The following is a 13,434-nucleotide window of genomic DNA, read 5'->3' on the forward strand; positions in this document are numbered from 1 at the left end:
GATGAGCCAGTCGTTGCAGAATACCGCAACGTTGTGGTTGCGCGTCTTAACCCAGAAGCTTAAATTGGGGTGATGCACTTTGCGTTAGTGGCCCCTGATGGTGCCCTATAGGAGCTATTGTGCAAAGGTGCGCTGTCCAGTGATACACTGACCATGAAAGGGCTTTAAAGAACCAAATATGACTGTAGCATCACGGTCATGCGATGAATTAGCGCTCAATGTGGATGCATTTGGGAGATATTGCAAGCCCCAAGAGCACGATGAAAGTAACATCGTCCACTGTTTAATTCAGGAGAACAGATTGAAGCAGATGACCAATGAGACGCGAGAATCGGCATATCGTAGAATCCCGGCATCAAGAAAAGAGAAAGTCATGGTCTGGACGATCTATCGATTTCGGGATCGGCGGTATGCACTGACGGATGCCTGACCAGAATGGGAAAATTGACAAAATGCCACATGAACCTTGCGTGGACCACTTGTACTTGGGTATGAAAGGCTGGACAACTAGGGTCTGGTGACGAATCCACATACAAATAATGTTGCGACGCGCCCGCCGAGTCCAATAGAATTTGAAAAGACATGTATGCCGATTTCATGGCTTTCGTTTGTAGATCGTTAGTGCAAATCAAGCACAAGCCACCGTAACCATCACATGGGTTGGTAGGGGTCAGGGATTGGCCAATAAGGCATGACATATAAGGCACTGCAGTAAATCCCGGGTGATGGTTGTACCATCGTATACTGTAGATACAAGTTGGACGCACTCGACGTACTCGACAGATTCATGCCTTCTTTCGGTATCAGTATTTCTTTCTCTCGGCCAGTAAGACCCCAATGCTGTCTTCCCTCTAATCACGCATTGACGGACACCCTACTGTATCGTAGAATCAGAAGCTCAGATAGCCATCACTATGACTCTAAACACCGAGTTCGTCTTGAAGTCGTTCTCTCTGCCAAGCGACAACGTGGCAAAAGACGTTTTGGCCTTCCGCAATGCGAAGGACAATAGAGTCGCCCTGTCAGATATATCTGGCAGAGACGAATATGTGACCTCGTATTCATTTTTGCCCCCTCGGCTTCAGATTTAGTTTGAAGTGGTGGAGGCGGTCGAATTGCAAAATAATACGATGGCCTCTTCATTCAGTATGAGGATGACCAGCATCAATAACATTCGGTCGCTAGAAATTGCTTGTTGTAGAAGCACAGTTGCTTCTGCAGCTGGGCTTTGACGGCTTAACTGTTGGAGAGGGTCAATATGAAGGTTCAGTTAACAGCAATCTCCACGCGCGGATAAATTGCCGAGGATCTGCAAGTCACAGGGCGGCCCCGCTGCCGGGCGGTATCTTTCCGCCATGGCAACCTTCTCCGCCGGATGATTTACTGAAGATGGAAGGCCATAAATCGCTGAAACCATAGCGTCTTACATGATTTCGTGCGCGTTGTTGCAGCCTGATGCATCGCGGACTGAAAAAGGTGTACCTCTGTCCCGGCAAAAATATATGACCCCGCTCACTGCCTGGCACCTAGTTCCTTGGCGAAGCTGACAGCTATTGGCAGGGATTCCCTTGGGAAGGTTAATTCGACATTTGATAGTATCATTTTATCGGATATACATGGCGCAGGAAAATATCCAATATTATGTGGCTGAAATGCTTGAGAAGAGCACCGACATTGTCCGATGAGGAGCATGACTAGTTTGCTCAAGTGATCGGATTTCGGCAACCATCACGGTTCTGCAAGAATCTATCAACATGGTAGGAGGACAATTCATTGTTCAGGGCGAAGAGCGAAGAGCATTTCGACTGCATCAAAATCCATTCAGGGACTTTTATAGGTTGAATTCACTTGACGAGGAAGTGGATTTCGGGGAGAATTGATTTTCTGAAAGAATAGAATTATATCCTAGTCTGGTATCCCAGAATGGGACCATGACGGGTGATAGTGATCTTGAGAAAGTCATCGCTTGTATGGCATTCTATATGGGTATCAATATTGCTGAATGTTGAGTTTGCCATGGCGTGATTTCTGCTTTGATAATCTAACCAGAGGATCTTCCTTTTGTGCGAACCAACCAAAACCTTTACCTAAACGCCCCATTAACTTAAAACATACAAGCCGTGCGAGAATCACAACCATGATTACTTGTATTCTCGCAAGAAAAGGTTGCGGCTCCAACCATCCTCTTCGACAACAACAGTTCGAACGAGACGGTAACCCCGTAGCTTGGGCCAAACAATGGCCCAGATGAGCCAGTAGATGGCACCGGCACCGAAGATAGCAAAGCCGACGACGCAGTGCAAGTAGTACGGCAAAGTCTTGTAAATGTTTTGACCATCCTGAGGAGGTACAAAGGGTGCAAGGACGAGATAGAGGTTACTGAGGAGGAAGAAGATGGTGACTGGAAGGGTGGCCTTGATTGGAGGACTCCAGTTGAATTTGTCCTTGTTGAAGCATATATAGGCCAGGCCAGCAGCAACAAAACAGTTGACAACAGCGAGCGGGTAAGAGATGACGTTGAGGATAAAATTGTAAGCATCTCCAGGAGGCGGTGCCAACATGATGATCACCGAGACGACCCAGTGCTCAAACAGACCAGCCAGCGGAGCGTTAAAGGGCTTGTTAGACGCCCAGAGCCTTGACCAAGGTAGGATACCCTCACGACCGAGTTCTTGGACCAGCCGACCTTGTGAGAAAATGACACTCAAGACGTTTCCAAAGGCGGAGAGCGCAATAAAAACCGACAGAGCCTGCTCGGCGCGAGGCCCAAAGACGTTTCTGAAGAAGGAAGCAGCGAGCACGCGTCCCGAGCTCAGAATTTCGTCCTTGGGAACGGCAGCAAAATAAGCAATGTTGCAGAGCATGTAGAAAATGCCGACAACAGTCAGTGCGAGCGGCCCGGCAATCTTGATTGTCCGAACAGGGTTTCGCATCTCGCTCATTGCGTAATTGGCATTGCTGTAGCCGATAAAACTCCAGATGACATTATACAGAGCCGTAACGACACCATAAGCAGACCCAGTGGTGCCTTCAAAAGCATTATCGAAGTTGTGGGGATTCTCAATGTGCATATGACCTCCAAGGGCAGCAAAGCCAGAAATGATGATGATAACCATGATCAATAGCTTGATGATGCCAAGGAAGTTTTGAAGCCGCAGACCCCAATTAAGAGCCAAGCCGTGGATCAAGAAAGCAGTTGTAATACAAGCCAGGCCGATACCTCGCTGGTTCCAGCGATTGACCTCAACCTGGGCAGCGTTGAGAATATACTCGCCAAAGATGACCGAATTGGATCCAGCCCAGCCTAAAAAAGAGATATGAGTATAGATTCTGGGAAGAAAACTAGACAAATATTGAACAGTCTTGGAAGCTTCTTACCAAGAAGAATGACATATCCGGTGTATACTCCAGTGGCTAAGAACTTTGGCCGCCGATAGACAAACTCGAGATAGTTCTTTTCGCCTCCATTCCGGGGCAATGCAGTTCCGAATTCCAGATACACGGCCATGCCGGCCGCAGCAAACAGGAATCCAAACACCCACATGAAGAGGGACAAGCCGACGCTTCCACTGAGCGAGAAGATGCTGCTAGGTGTGGAAAAGATGCCAGCCCCAATCATCCGGTTGAAAATGAGGAACACTGCCGAGGTCAGGCCAATCTTTCTTCTGGAATCACTTGTTTGATAGGCGTTCTCGCCCTCCTGGACGGCATCCTCGACTCCAGCACCATCCTTCTCCTGGCTTGTTGCAGAAGTGGCATACAGTTGGACTGGAATGTTGTCCTTGGGTTCGATGTTTGTAGCCGACATATTGCTATGATTATCCGGGTAAAATGACCACCATATATTGGCAAAAACAATCACACAGTTGCAATGAAGCACGGCATGAGATTAAAATTGACAGAGACATCTTTCGCATTTTAAAACTTTTTGTAAATCCTTCCAGGTCCTTTGCAAACTTGAAATGATTCACGATTTCCATGACGAAGAGAAATTGCGCCATTGAAGCCATTGTATTTTGAAGCAGCCAAAGGGATAAAATTTAGGTAACGCATTGGACGTTTTGGGCAGGAGACACGGCTTGACGTCGAATGATTAAAGTTGATAGGGTTAGTGTCTCCTGTCACTCCCTTTGGGCGTCGCGGTGTTAATGGCGTGCTCGCTTGCGCTTCTTCCCGCCACGAACTTTTGCTTCTAGAATTGTCACCTTGATGCCTCGAGTCGTCAACCCCAAGGGAGGAACAACTGCCAAGCTTCGGATGATCGTCCATTTTCATCAGATCATTTTCCTCTTGCGCCATTCCTAAAACGCGCAAAATTTCATGTGTTTGCCGAGCGAAAGACAGGGGAAACGCTGATCATTTCAAAGTTATGCCGATGCTAACCGAAACCGCGCTTCATTATACTGAGAGGATGCCTCATTGTTTGTCCTTACAAAGGGTAGGATATTATAAGCCGAAAATGCAAACAGCGCCGTCAAATGTAGCAAAAGAAGATCGACTGCTAAAGAGCCCAAGCCGCGCCTTTTGGAAATGAAAACCTGGAATCTCCCAATTCAAGTGATTCATCCTGACTCCACCCATGCAGAACTTGAAAACTCGAGAGAAAAGCGGAACGCATTACGAAACAATGGTGCGCTCGTTGAAAATATCTGCAAGCAGATCCTCGATGCAGGTCTGCACATCCGGTGGACCCATGTGATAGGTGCTTTCAAATTCGTAAATGCTCAATTGGCGGAAAAAGGGCCGCAGAACCTTCGCAAGAAGGTCGTCTTTCGGCATGTCTTCGAAGCTGCTCGATTTTAAAAGCGGTCGTCGACTGTCACGAATTGAATGACTTGACCCGATACTCGCATGGCCAGCATGCGCATTGGAAGTTGATGTCGAATCAAGCTCCTCGGAGACCTCATCAACGAGACCAGTGGCATGCCAGTTCTCCGGGCGATAAACAGCATCAATCGTATCAGTGATGAACAAAAATTCGTGAAGCTGAAACTCGTCTGGCGCAATAGTAAGGAGGGTATCAAGAAGCTTGCAAGCCTGTAGGAGAGAGAAGCTATTGTACGTATCAGACTGTTCACCCGGAAACGCAGACGAGATTGCGTCTCTCAGTTCTGAGTTGATGAGAGGCCAAAGCGAAGCCAAGTGCACGGCCGAGTTTTTAAGGACGATCGCACGGATCACCATGAAGACTTCGGCACGCGTTGTAGAGGATGGTGATGATGCGGCAGTGGCGGTCATGAGTTCAGCCAACTTCTCCTCCAAGCTTGGCAAGTTAACGACAAAATTATCATCCTGATTTGCAACAAGCAGAGCTGCTATTCGCCGAAGATTTAGCTGCGCCTTGCGATCAGCTTCTTGGCGGGCCGAAGACGCCCCGACTCCAAACATTATACCGGCTGCAGTAGGTGCGGAGATACCTCTGAGTAGTTCTGTCAGACGATCCTGATCACCAAGAGTCCACTGCCGGAGGAGTGACAGCCAATGGCTCTGTACATAGGGCAAAGGGGTCGAGAAATAACGAGGATCATTGAAAGCATCCGCAACATCCTTTCTCCAACTTTTTGACGCATTTGCCAGTTTTGATAGCTGGTAAAGTAGATCCAGCACACATTTGGTGACAGTAAAAGGGAACGTCTTGGCCCTAAATATCGGCGCGATGACATTCGTGGAGATAATTGAGGCTACTGTGGCTATTCGATCCGGTTCAACCACGACCTTGGGTAAATGGGGCATAGTGGTTGATAATATTCCAATCACATCATCGTATCGCGCTGCCTTCTTCTCAGCGGATTGTTCAGAGCCTTCCTTGGTCGCAGCCACGGTTTCTGTCATAATTGGCGGCGGAGAATCTTGGGAAATTGATACAGGCTTAGTCGCGAAGGTTGCAGAAAGAAGGCGGACGAACAGTTCCTGTACGTTCATCAGTTAAACCATTAGCTTCGACGACAAGCGCTTACTTACTCCTAACTCTTTCCGCATCTTGCGCTGTTCTCCAAAATTTGTTTCATCCACTTTTTCACCAAGGATACTCATGAATTCTAGCAGCCTAGGAAGGGTGTGCCGATGTGGGAAAGGGTTCGAGAGGACATCCCGCAGGAACGTTACACAGTCTGCCCATATCTCGTCCATTGCGTCCTCTTCTAGAGAACGGGCGTAATCGACAAGAAAATCGACCATATCAGGACCTGACAAATTTGATGTGAGACTAGATTTGCGAAGGGGGTCGAGGGCACCAGGGTTCGTCCTGCTGTAAATGGCATTGAAGATTGCGGGAATCGTGTTTTTCGGCCGTGAGCCGTCCAGGACATGGAGCAGCTGAATAATTCGAGAATTATTAGCGTTGCCTGCTGCTACTCTTGAATCGCGCCAGATGACTACAAGCGTCTCCAAACATTCAAGCTCCTCGGCCGAGAAGAGGTGTTCTAAAATTCTTCTCGCGCGGTTACGCACTCTCAATGAGGTAAATGCGAATGATGCTGGAGGGTTGAGAATATCAGCGGAGCCTTCCGACGTCACATTCTCCCACGACCATATCTCGTAGCATATTCGGACGCTGTCTTGAAATGAGAGTACTATCGTTAAACGATCATTAGTGGACGCACTGCGTGCTTGGTTTGCCTCACTCGTAAAGACACCAGATACCATATTTCCAAAAAAGCCCTGCTGCTGGTCCGGGCTTTTGACATTGACACTTTTTGCCTCGTCAATCACCAATCGTTGGTGGGCTGTTGCCAGAACTTGTTCCAAGCCATTCAAAAAGGCAATCACTGCGGAGTCCGGTGAAAATTCCTGGACGGCTCTCTTGTTTCTGAAGCTAGCTTTCAGCACCTGGAACGTATTATTGGCTTGGGCACAGAGACACCCCACTAGAGGTAATAGAACTTGATAGATCGTGTCCGTAAAAAGCGGGATACATGCTGCAAGAAAGTTTACCCAGTTATCCAGAATCAACCGCCCTGACGGCGACGAGAGTCCTTTCTGAATGCATCCTATGAGGTCTCGACACAGGTCAGGGTCGATGGATCGTGGTGAGGGCATGTCAATTTGCTCTGCAGAGGTGGACAATCGTGACAGCCTCCTCTCTTCTTTTGACACGGACTTACGTTGTGTCACATGTTCGTTGGACGTGGAGGTGAGGAATCTTAGTTTTAATGCAGCCAGAAGGGCGTCCATGAGCGATTTCTGAAGGAACGTTTCTTCGCCATCAAGAACGGAGAGGAGTCTCCCCATCAGAAATTGCTCGACTTCAAGCTGATCAAAAACGCTGGGCCCACTAGGGCCAAGCATGAGTTGCTCCAATACCGCTACCGTTGAGCTAAAAATCTCGGATCCTCTTGCTTGCTTTTTCTTGTCTTTTACCGGCTCGTAGTCTTCGAGGATCTGAACACAAGTCTGGACAATAACTGTCTGCAGATTGATACCACTTGCTTGGGCTGTTGACATGAAATAGTTAGAGAGAGTATATACGAGATATGCTAATCAATGATATGGCACTTACTTGCAGAATCTTTTCCTTGTCCGGCTTCAACCGCCCCTGATATGAATCTATGGTTCAAAGCCTGAGAAGCATTTTCGGGAGCCAGTCTTAATACCTTTAGCAATGTGTCTAAATAGTATAGAGAAGTTTCGAAATCACACTGCGCTCCAAACTCGCCCTCGCCTAAACCTGAGCTGGCGATCGTCGACCGCTCCGCCCAAGTTGTCTGGAGCTTTGAGAGGATGAGCACAAGAATTCTTAGGAAAGTTAGTCCGGTTATTTCGAGATCAGGTAGAACTGTCGAACGAGATCGAGATACTTTACTTACTTGTCGATGCTAAGGAGCGTTTGGAGCCAACTCCTGACGAACATGAAATTCCCAATTTCTTTCTCGGAAAGACCATCCAGGAGCAGGAACAATGGCCGAGTGAGCATTGTCTCAAAATTTCCCGCTGCTACTCTGCTTGGTCGCCGATCACCTTCAGACGCAGTTGCAGGAAGCGCCTGCCCACTTTCGGGTTGTACTTGTACGCTGTGAGTCCAAAGTACCGCAAATCTGTTGGCGGTGTTCATGTCATGCTCTTCGTAAGCTTCAGCCTTTGAGCCGTGTATCACGAGCCGAGAAATAACTGCCTCAACCTGACGCTCCATCGGAGTCAGAGATTCGAGATGCCAAAGACATCGAACGGTCTCAACGTGGTATTTCGGTTGGGCCGGAGACAGCAGATCCCACGCTCGTTGCACAAGTGGATCCACCAGCTTGGTGATTTGGCCTTCCAAGTCATGGCCGGGATTACCAGATGACAAAAGAGCTGAGGTGACGGTTATTAGAGCAGAGAAGATTGAGTACGACAGGTCAATGTCTGAAATATCATTTGATGATTGCAAAGCGAATTGGAATGCTTCAAAAAGCTCATTCCGATCGATCGACTCTGGCCGGGGGAGTTTGTTTAACATTGCCACAAAGAGCTTTGTTCGGTACTCGATAGATGAAGCTGACTGCGAGCGAAGACCCCGAGACAATGACCCGGAGACCTCATATAGAAGCAACTCGCCAACCTCCTTTGCTGGGAAAGGCGGGTTTGAAATGTCGAGATTTCCTTGTGCCTGAACATAGAATCGTCTAATCTTCCCTAACAGCTCGCCAGGCTTGGAGATAGACGGCTGGCTTGGTCGTCGAGGAGTAGTGGACAGTTCAGTAGCAGTACTTACGAGAAAGGCCCGCTTCGGAATCATTTCCATTAGATGGTTGGCGATACTCAAAGCTTGGCTTAGAATCCGCTCTTCAGAATCGGAATTCCCTGATGATTGTTTCACATCTCGCGACCTGACCAATGCTAATAGGGCAAGAGTCACCAAAGGCATATGAACGATCAGCATCTCTTCTTCCCTGATGTTGAAGTGATTAACAATAAAGTCCACAAGATCAAGCTTTTCTTGTCTTATACGAGCGTTCAATGAGGTATCATTCAAGGCAGCTGTAACCAGACCAAAAATCTCGCCCCATATCAAGCCACTTTCCACACCGTCGAAAAAAACACTAGCACTTCTGAGTACTTCAGAAAAATTATCATATGAGGTTGCAATATGCTCATAGGATCGAACATTCTCCAGCGCAGGGAGAAAGATTGCTGGTATCAGCAGCTCGCCAACTTCCCAGCGATCCATTAGAGACAAGCATATTTTGAAAGGTCGAGCTCTTTCCCCAGGCGCTTTTATTGGACGATCGACAAGTGCCCTGAGGCTCCGAATCAGCGGCTGAAGCCCGAACTTTTTCAAATAGTGGGCGTGATCAGGTCTGATATTAGTATCGCCAGACGACGGCGTATCAGGTACACGGTCATTCTCCGAGGTAGAGGATGATTCAGGTCCTAGGAGCCAGACCCATAATCGCCGATTCAAGCTCATGTCTCTGCGAGCGACCACGCCCGCCGCAGCCCCAACTAGTTTCTCCAGGTCTGCCGGGTTTGCCTTGCTTTGCAAAACCGATGAATCTAGCGGCAGATGTGTTACCAGTAAGTCCAGGAACCCTCTTTGGATGAGGATATTTTCGTCGGATAAGCCTGTTATGAAGCATCTGATCAAAAGGCCTGGCTCCGGGGACACAACATCTTCTACTGATGAAGGGCTTTCTACAGAGTCGACCCCATTTCCTTCAATGGATGTGTCCGACTGCACTGATCCGCGACGAGGGTCGACTCCGAGTTTCGGTAGCCGTCTGGCAAGAAAGGCCAGTGCACCTTGCCTCCTGCTTGGGCCCGTAATAGACGATAAGAAGAAGCATTGCCAGAAGTATGAATCGCCAGTTCCGTAGATCTTGTCCAACGTGATCGTCTCCTTGTCTCTGAGGGCATCTCGGAACCCGTCTAGAATTCGAAATGTGCGCTCAAAATCTTCGCTGGTCTCTTCTTCTAAGCCAGGAAGCAGGGAGAGAATGATTGCTTTCAGGGCAGGACGGAGGGCAGTTTTATCAAGTCTAAGTACGTGTTCTTCCAGGAGCGATAGAAACGCGGGCCGAACGGAAAGAGAGGCGAATGACAAGGTCGGAGTCAATCCTGGAAGATACTGGGGCAGGTCGCGGGCTAGGTGTTCTCTCTGCAGTTTGCGCAGCATTAGTGACATTCCACTAGTGGTAAGTCCTGCAGAGTCTTGTACATACGCCAATTGTGGAGAATATGAATGCGTAGACGTCTAGAGCTTTTTGATGCACGCCGGACGGCAGGGAAGGGTTCATGCATTGTGCCAGGCGCTTAGCAACAATCGTCTTATGAGGAATTACGGTGATATTAGGAGGATGTGTTTGCAGAGCCTAAAGTTCAATGCATCAGCTTCTGTCAAGTTAGGAGGGACTAGTTGATGCTGACTTTGAGCAGGCGGCCTAGGAATGAAATGTAGTCTGCCCATTCTTGCAAAGCAGTCTCAAATAATGCTAACACACGAGCTACATTGGAGGCATATCTTCGATATGATTTGTCCTTTTTGAGTTCCTCTAAAGACGCACGAGCAAGTCAATTGCTGTCCAATTCTTTTGAAAGTTTCTGAATAAATAAGAATTGTAACGTACCCTCTTCAACTCTGGACTGAGCCAGATGGTTTATAGGGGAGGATCGACCAGAGCTTGCTGGGGAGACAGACCGTGGTCTGAAGCCAGGCTCGAGACTCATCGCGTCTCACAATTCAAGAGTCGACACTCGTTACATCTAGAACTAATTGACAGCAGTTTGCATATCGTTATATCCTTTCTGGGGAGCTTCACGCGTCAGTGTGGCTGTTCATGTTGTGGTCACTTGTCCTTCGCGGTTTTAGTTGTCCTCGTCTGCCGTACTAATCTATCAAGATAACCGTCATAGTTTCTTCCCCAGATCTCCCCTGTCGAACCACAACAAAGTGCTCAGTACCTTCGAATAGAGGACGTGAGTCCGAGCGACTTGCTCTGCTAAGAGAGGGGATACATGGCCTAATGGAGGAGTCTAAAGAAAGCCAGAAAGAGTCTGGTCAAGCCGGCAATGGACAGCCATCCCCGGAGAGCTCCAAGCCGAGGACGCCAGAGCAGGAAGCTAGAATACCAGGTAATGGGGGAAATGGCAGCTCTGGGACAAATGTTGAGGGGCGTGAAGAGGCACAAGACAATGCTTTAGTTGCAGAGACAATTTCACGTACGGTTCACAGCAAAGATTCATCTGAAATTGACCGAGAGTCATCTGCCGAGACCCCTCCACCATTACCTCCCCGGCCAGTAAATCTGGAATCAACTGATGCGCAGAATACCTTGCATCTGTCTGGAAAGCAAGCCCGGCCCAAGTTACAATCACATCCGACGACTGCAGTGTCATTAACCGACATTAGCACGCAGGTAAACAATGAAGGAATTCGGGAGACGTATCCCAGCACCACTGGAGGCCTTACTTCCCCGCTGTCAGTCGCCAGTCAATTCAACAATCGGTTCGGGAGTCCAAAGAGCAGTGAAACAGAAGATACTGCTAGCATCAAGAGCTATGTCCCTACATTGGAGACGGGCGGAGATGTGGAAAGTCTACTTGGAGAGGTCCTGGGGAATGGGCAGCAAGACCCCGCCTGGAGGTTTATGACCGCTCAGGGCGAGAACCAGAACGCTGCCGATGAACTTCTGCCCGAAGATGCAGCGTTTGAGAAGGATTTTCAGAAGGAGTTCAAAGAGCTTGAAGCGATCAATGCAGAGGGCACAAATGAAGGTGGGTTTTACCGTCTACTGCGTTGCGATGGATCCGTACTTATAGTTTATCATAGAGGCTGTTCTAGACGCATGGACATCACGAATGAAGCATTTTCTCATCTTATCTGCTGCCGGCAAACCCATTTATAGTCGACATGGAGACGATAACATTACATCGGGCTACATTGGAATCATACAGACGATCATTTCCTTTTACCAAAACGCAGACGACACGCTGAAAAGCTTCACCGCGGGTGATGTTAAATTTGTTGTGCTCTCAAAGACTTCATTGTATCTAGTCGCTATCAGCCGGCTGGGAGAAAGCGATGGACAGCTCCGAGCGCAATTGGAAGCGCTTTATATGCAGATTTTGTCGACATTGACACTTCCACGGCTGCAAACCATATTTTCAAACCGGCCTTCTTCTGATCTGCGGAGGCCGCTTTCGGGCACGGAGCCATTGCTCTCTGCTTTGGCCGATACTTTTACTCGTGGCTCTCCGCCAACACTCTTATCCGCACTCGAATGTCTGAGACTCCGAAAATCGCATCGACAAGTGATTGACCAGACATTGCTCAAAACGCGGACCGAGAATCTCTTGTACGGATTAATTGTGGCAGGTGGACGGCTCGTCAGTGTCGTTCGGCCCAAGAAGCATTCTCTCCATCCTAGCGATCTGCAGCTGATTTTCAACATGCTCTTTGAGACAGAAGGGGTAAAGACTGCTGGCGGTGAGAATTGGATACCCCTTTGTCTGCCAGGCTTCAACAATACTGGATTTTTGTACATGTACGTGAGCTTCTTGAGCGCAAAGGAAGACGAGAACGAGGATGAGAGTCAAAGGCCAAGCACATCGTCTTCCTTCAACAAGGAAGAAGAGGTAGCTGTTTTGCTCATCAGTCCCAAAAAGGAGAGTTTCTACGAAATGCAGCAAATGCGTGATGACGTTGTTGAGGTGAGTGTTCCTTTCGAATTCTATACCTGATGGACGACAGTCCATTTACTTGTCAATCTAGCAACTTCAAAAGAATGGCAGCATGGACTTGATCAAGGCAGCCGTCCGTCGAGGACGACCTCATGTGACCGATGTGGTCCCAGGCACTGTACTGCGTCACTTTTTGTACAAGTCAAAAGCAAATGTTCAATTTGCTATGCCATCATTTGAGCCGCATTTCAAAGGCTTAGTCGCTCGACGAAAGTATGTTTCTTTGAATGGTTTAAGAACTTGATGCTTACGCGACTTGTAGGCTTTTATCGATATATCATACATTACATGCCAATGTGCATTCCAAAATCTCCCATCTCAAAGTCCATTACTGCGTCAGCCGGGACTCGATTTCACTCGCGTGGACAACACCTCTTTTTGAGCTGTACTGTGTTGCCGGCCCGTCTGCGAGTCGCGGTGCTCTCGCGCAAAGCGCAAACAAGGTTGTCCAATGGGCTCGAAAGGAGGAGGAGCGAATATTTATCATCGGAGGAGCTGTACGTACTTTTCAAAGATTTTTGTCAATTCTTCCTCTTGGTCCTCTGTTATTTTGCCCTTTACTTCCTGATCTTCCTTTCATCTTCACTCGCTAATCACTTGCAGGTATTCTAACATCTTTCGTCCTTACTAATTTCATCGCGCACATTCGCATCCTGCGTTGTGTTGCATATATCTCGGCAAACCAGGCGTTTGGCAGGCGGGCGGTTCTCCTGGCTTTTATATCCCATGGCACGTTTGTCATTTGTTTTTTTTTTTTTTTTTTTTTTTTTTTTTTTTTTT

The 13,434-nt window shown here is 48.1% G+C and overlaps 3 protein-coding genes across 3 annotated transcripts; 1 reads left to right on the forward strand and 2 right to left on the reverse strand.

Moving 5' to 3' along the window:
• Positions 1 to 2,141: 2,141 nt before the first annotated feature.
• On the reverse strand, positions 2,142 to 3,808 carry L228DRAFT_237302 (high affinity methionine permease; the record flags this gene model as incomplete). The annotated part of the gene is made up of 2 exons (XM_018330917.1): positions 2,142 to 3,304; positions 3,379 to 3,808. 2 exons carry the CDS (start codon positions 3,806 to 3,808, stop codon positions 2,142 to 2,144), a joined length of 1,593 nt encoding a protein of 530 aa, XP_018189918.1.
• Positions 3,809 to 4,617: 809 nt separating this feature from the next.
• On the reverse strand, positions 4,618 to 10,641 carry L228DRAFT_266707 (hypothetical protein; the record flags this gene model as incomplete). The annotated part of the gene is made up of 7 exons (XM_018334897.1): positions 4,618 to 5,910; positions 5,962 to 7,433; positions 7,499 to 7,734; positions 7,806 to 10,072; positions 10,137 to 10,286; positions 10,342 to 10,466; positions 10,542 to 10,641. The coding sequence occupies 7 exons, from the start codon at positions 10,639 to 10,641 to the stop codon at positions 4,618 to 4,620; spliced, it is 5,643 nt and encodes a 1,880-aa protein (XP_018189919.1).
• A 156-nt stretch (positions 10,642 to 10,797) lies between these two features.
• Positions 10,798 to 13,385, forward strand: L228DRAFT_281447 (vacuolar fusion protein mon1). Its single transcript, XM_018335888.1, has 5 exons — positions 10,798 to 11,688; positions 11,744 to 12,624; positions 12,686 to 12,867; positions 12,917 to 13,151; positions 13,258 to 13,385. Exons 1-5 carry the CDS (start codon positions 10,938 to 10,940, stop codon positions 13,264 to 13,266), a joined length of 2,058 nt encoding a protein of 685 aa, XP_018189920.1. The 5' UTR covers positions 10,798 to 10,937; the 3' UTR covers positions 13,267 to 13,385.
• The last annotated feature ends 49 nt before the right edge of the window (positions 13,386 to 13,434 follow it).

The sequence above is a fragment of the Xylona heveae genome (assembly GCF_001619985.1).
Source record: "Xylona heveae TC161 unplaced genomic scaffold L228scaffold_3, whole genome shotgun sequence".
Lineage (NCBI taxonomy): Eukaryota > Fungi > Ascomycota > Xylonomycetes > Xylonales > Xylonaceae > Xylona > Xylona heveae.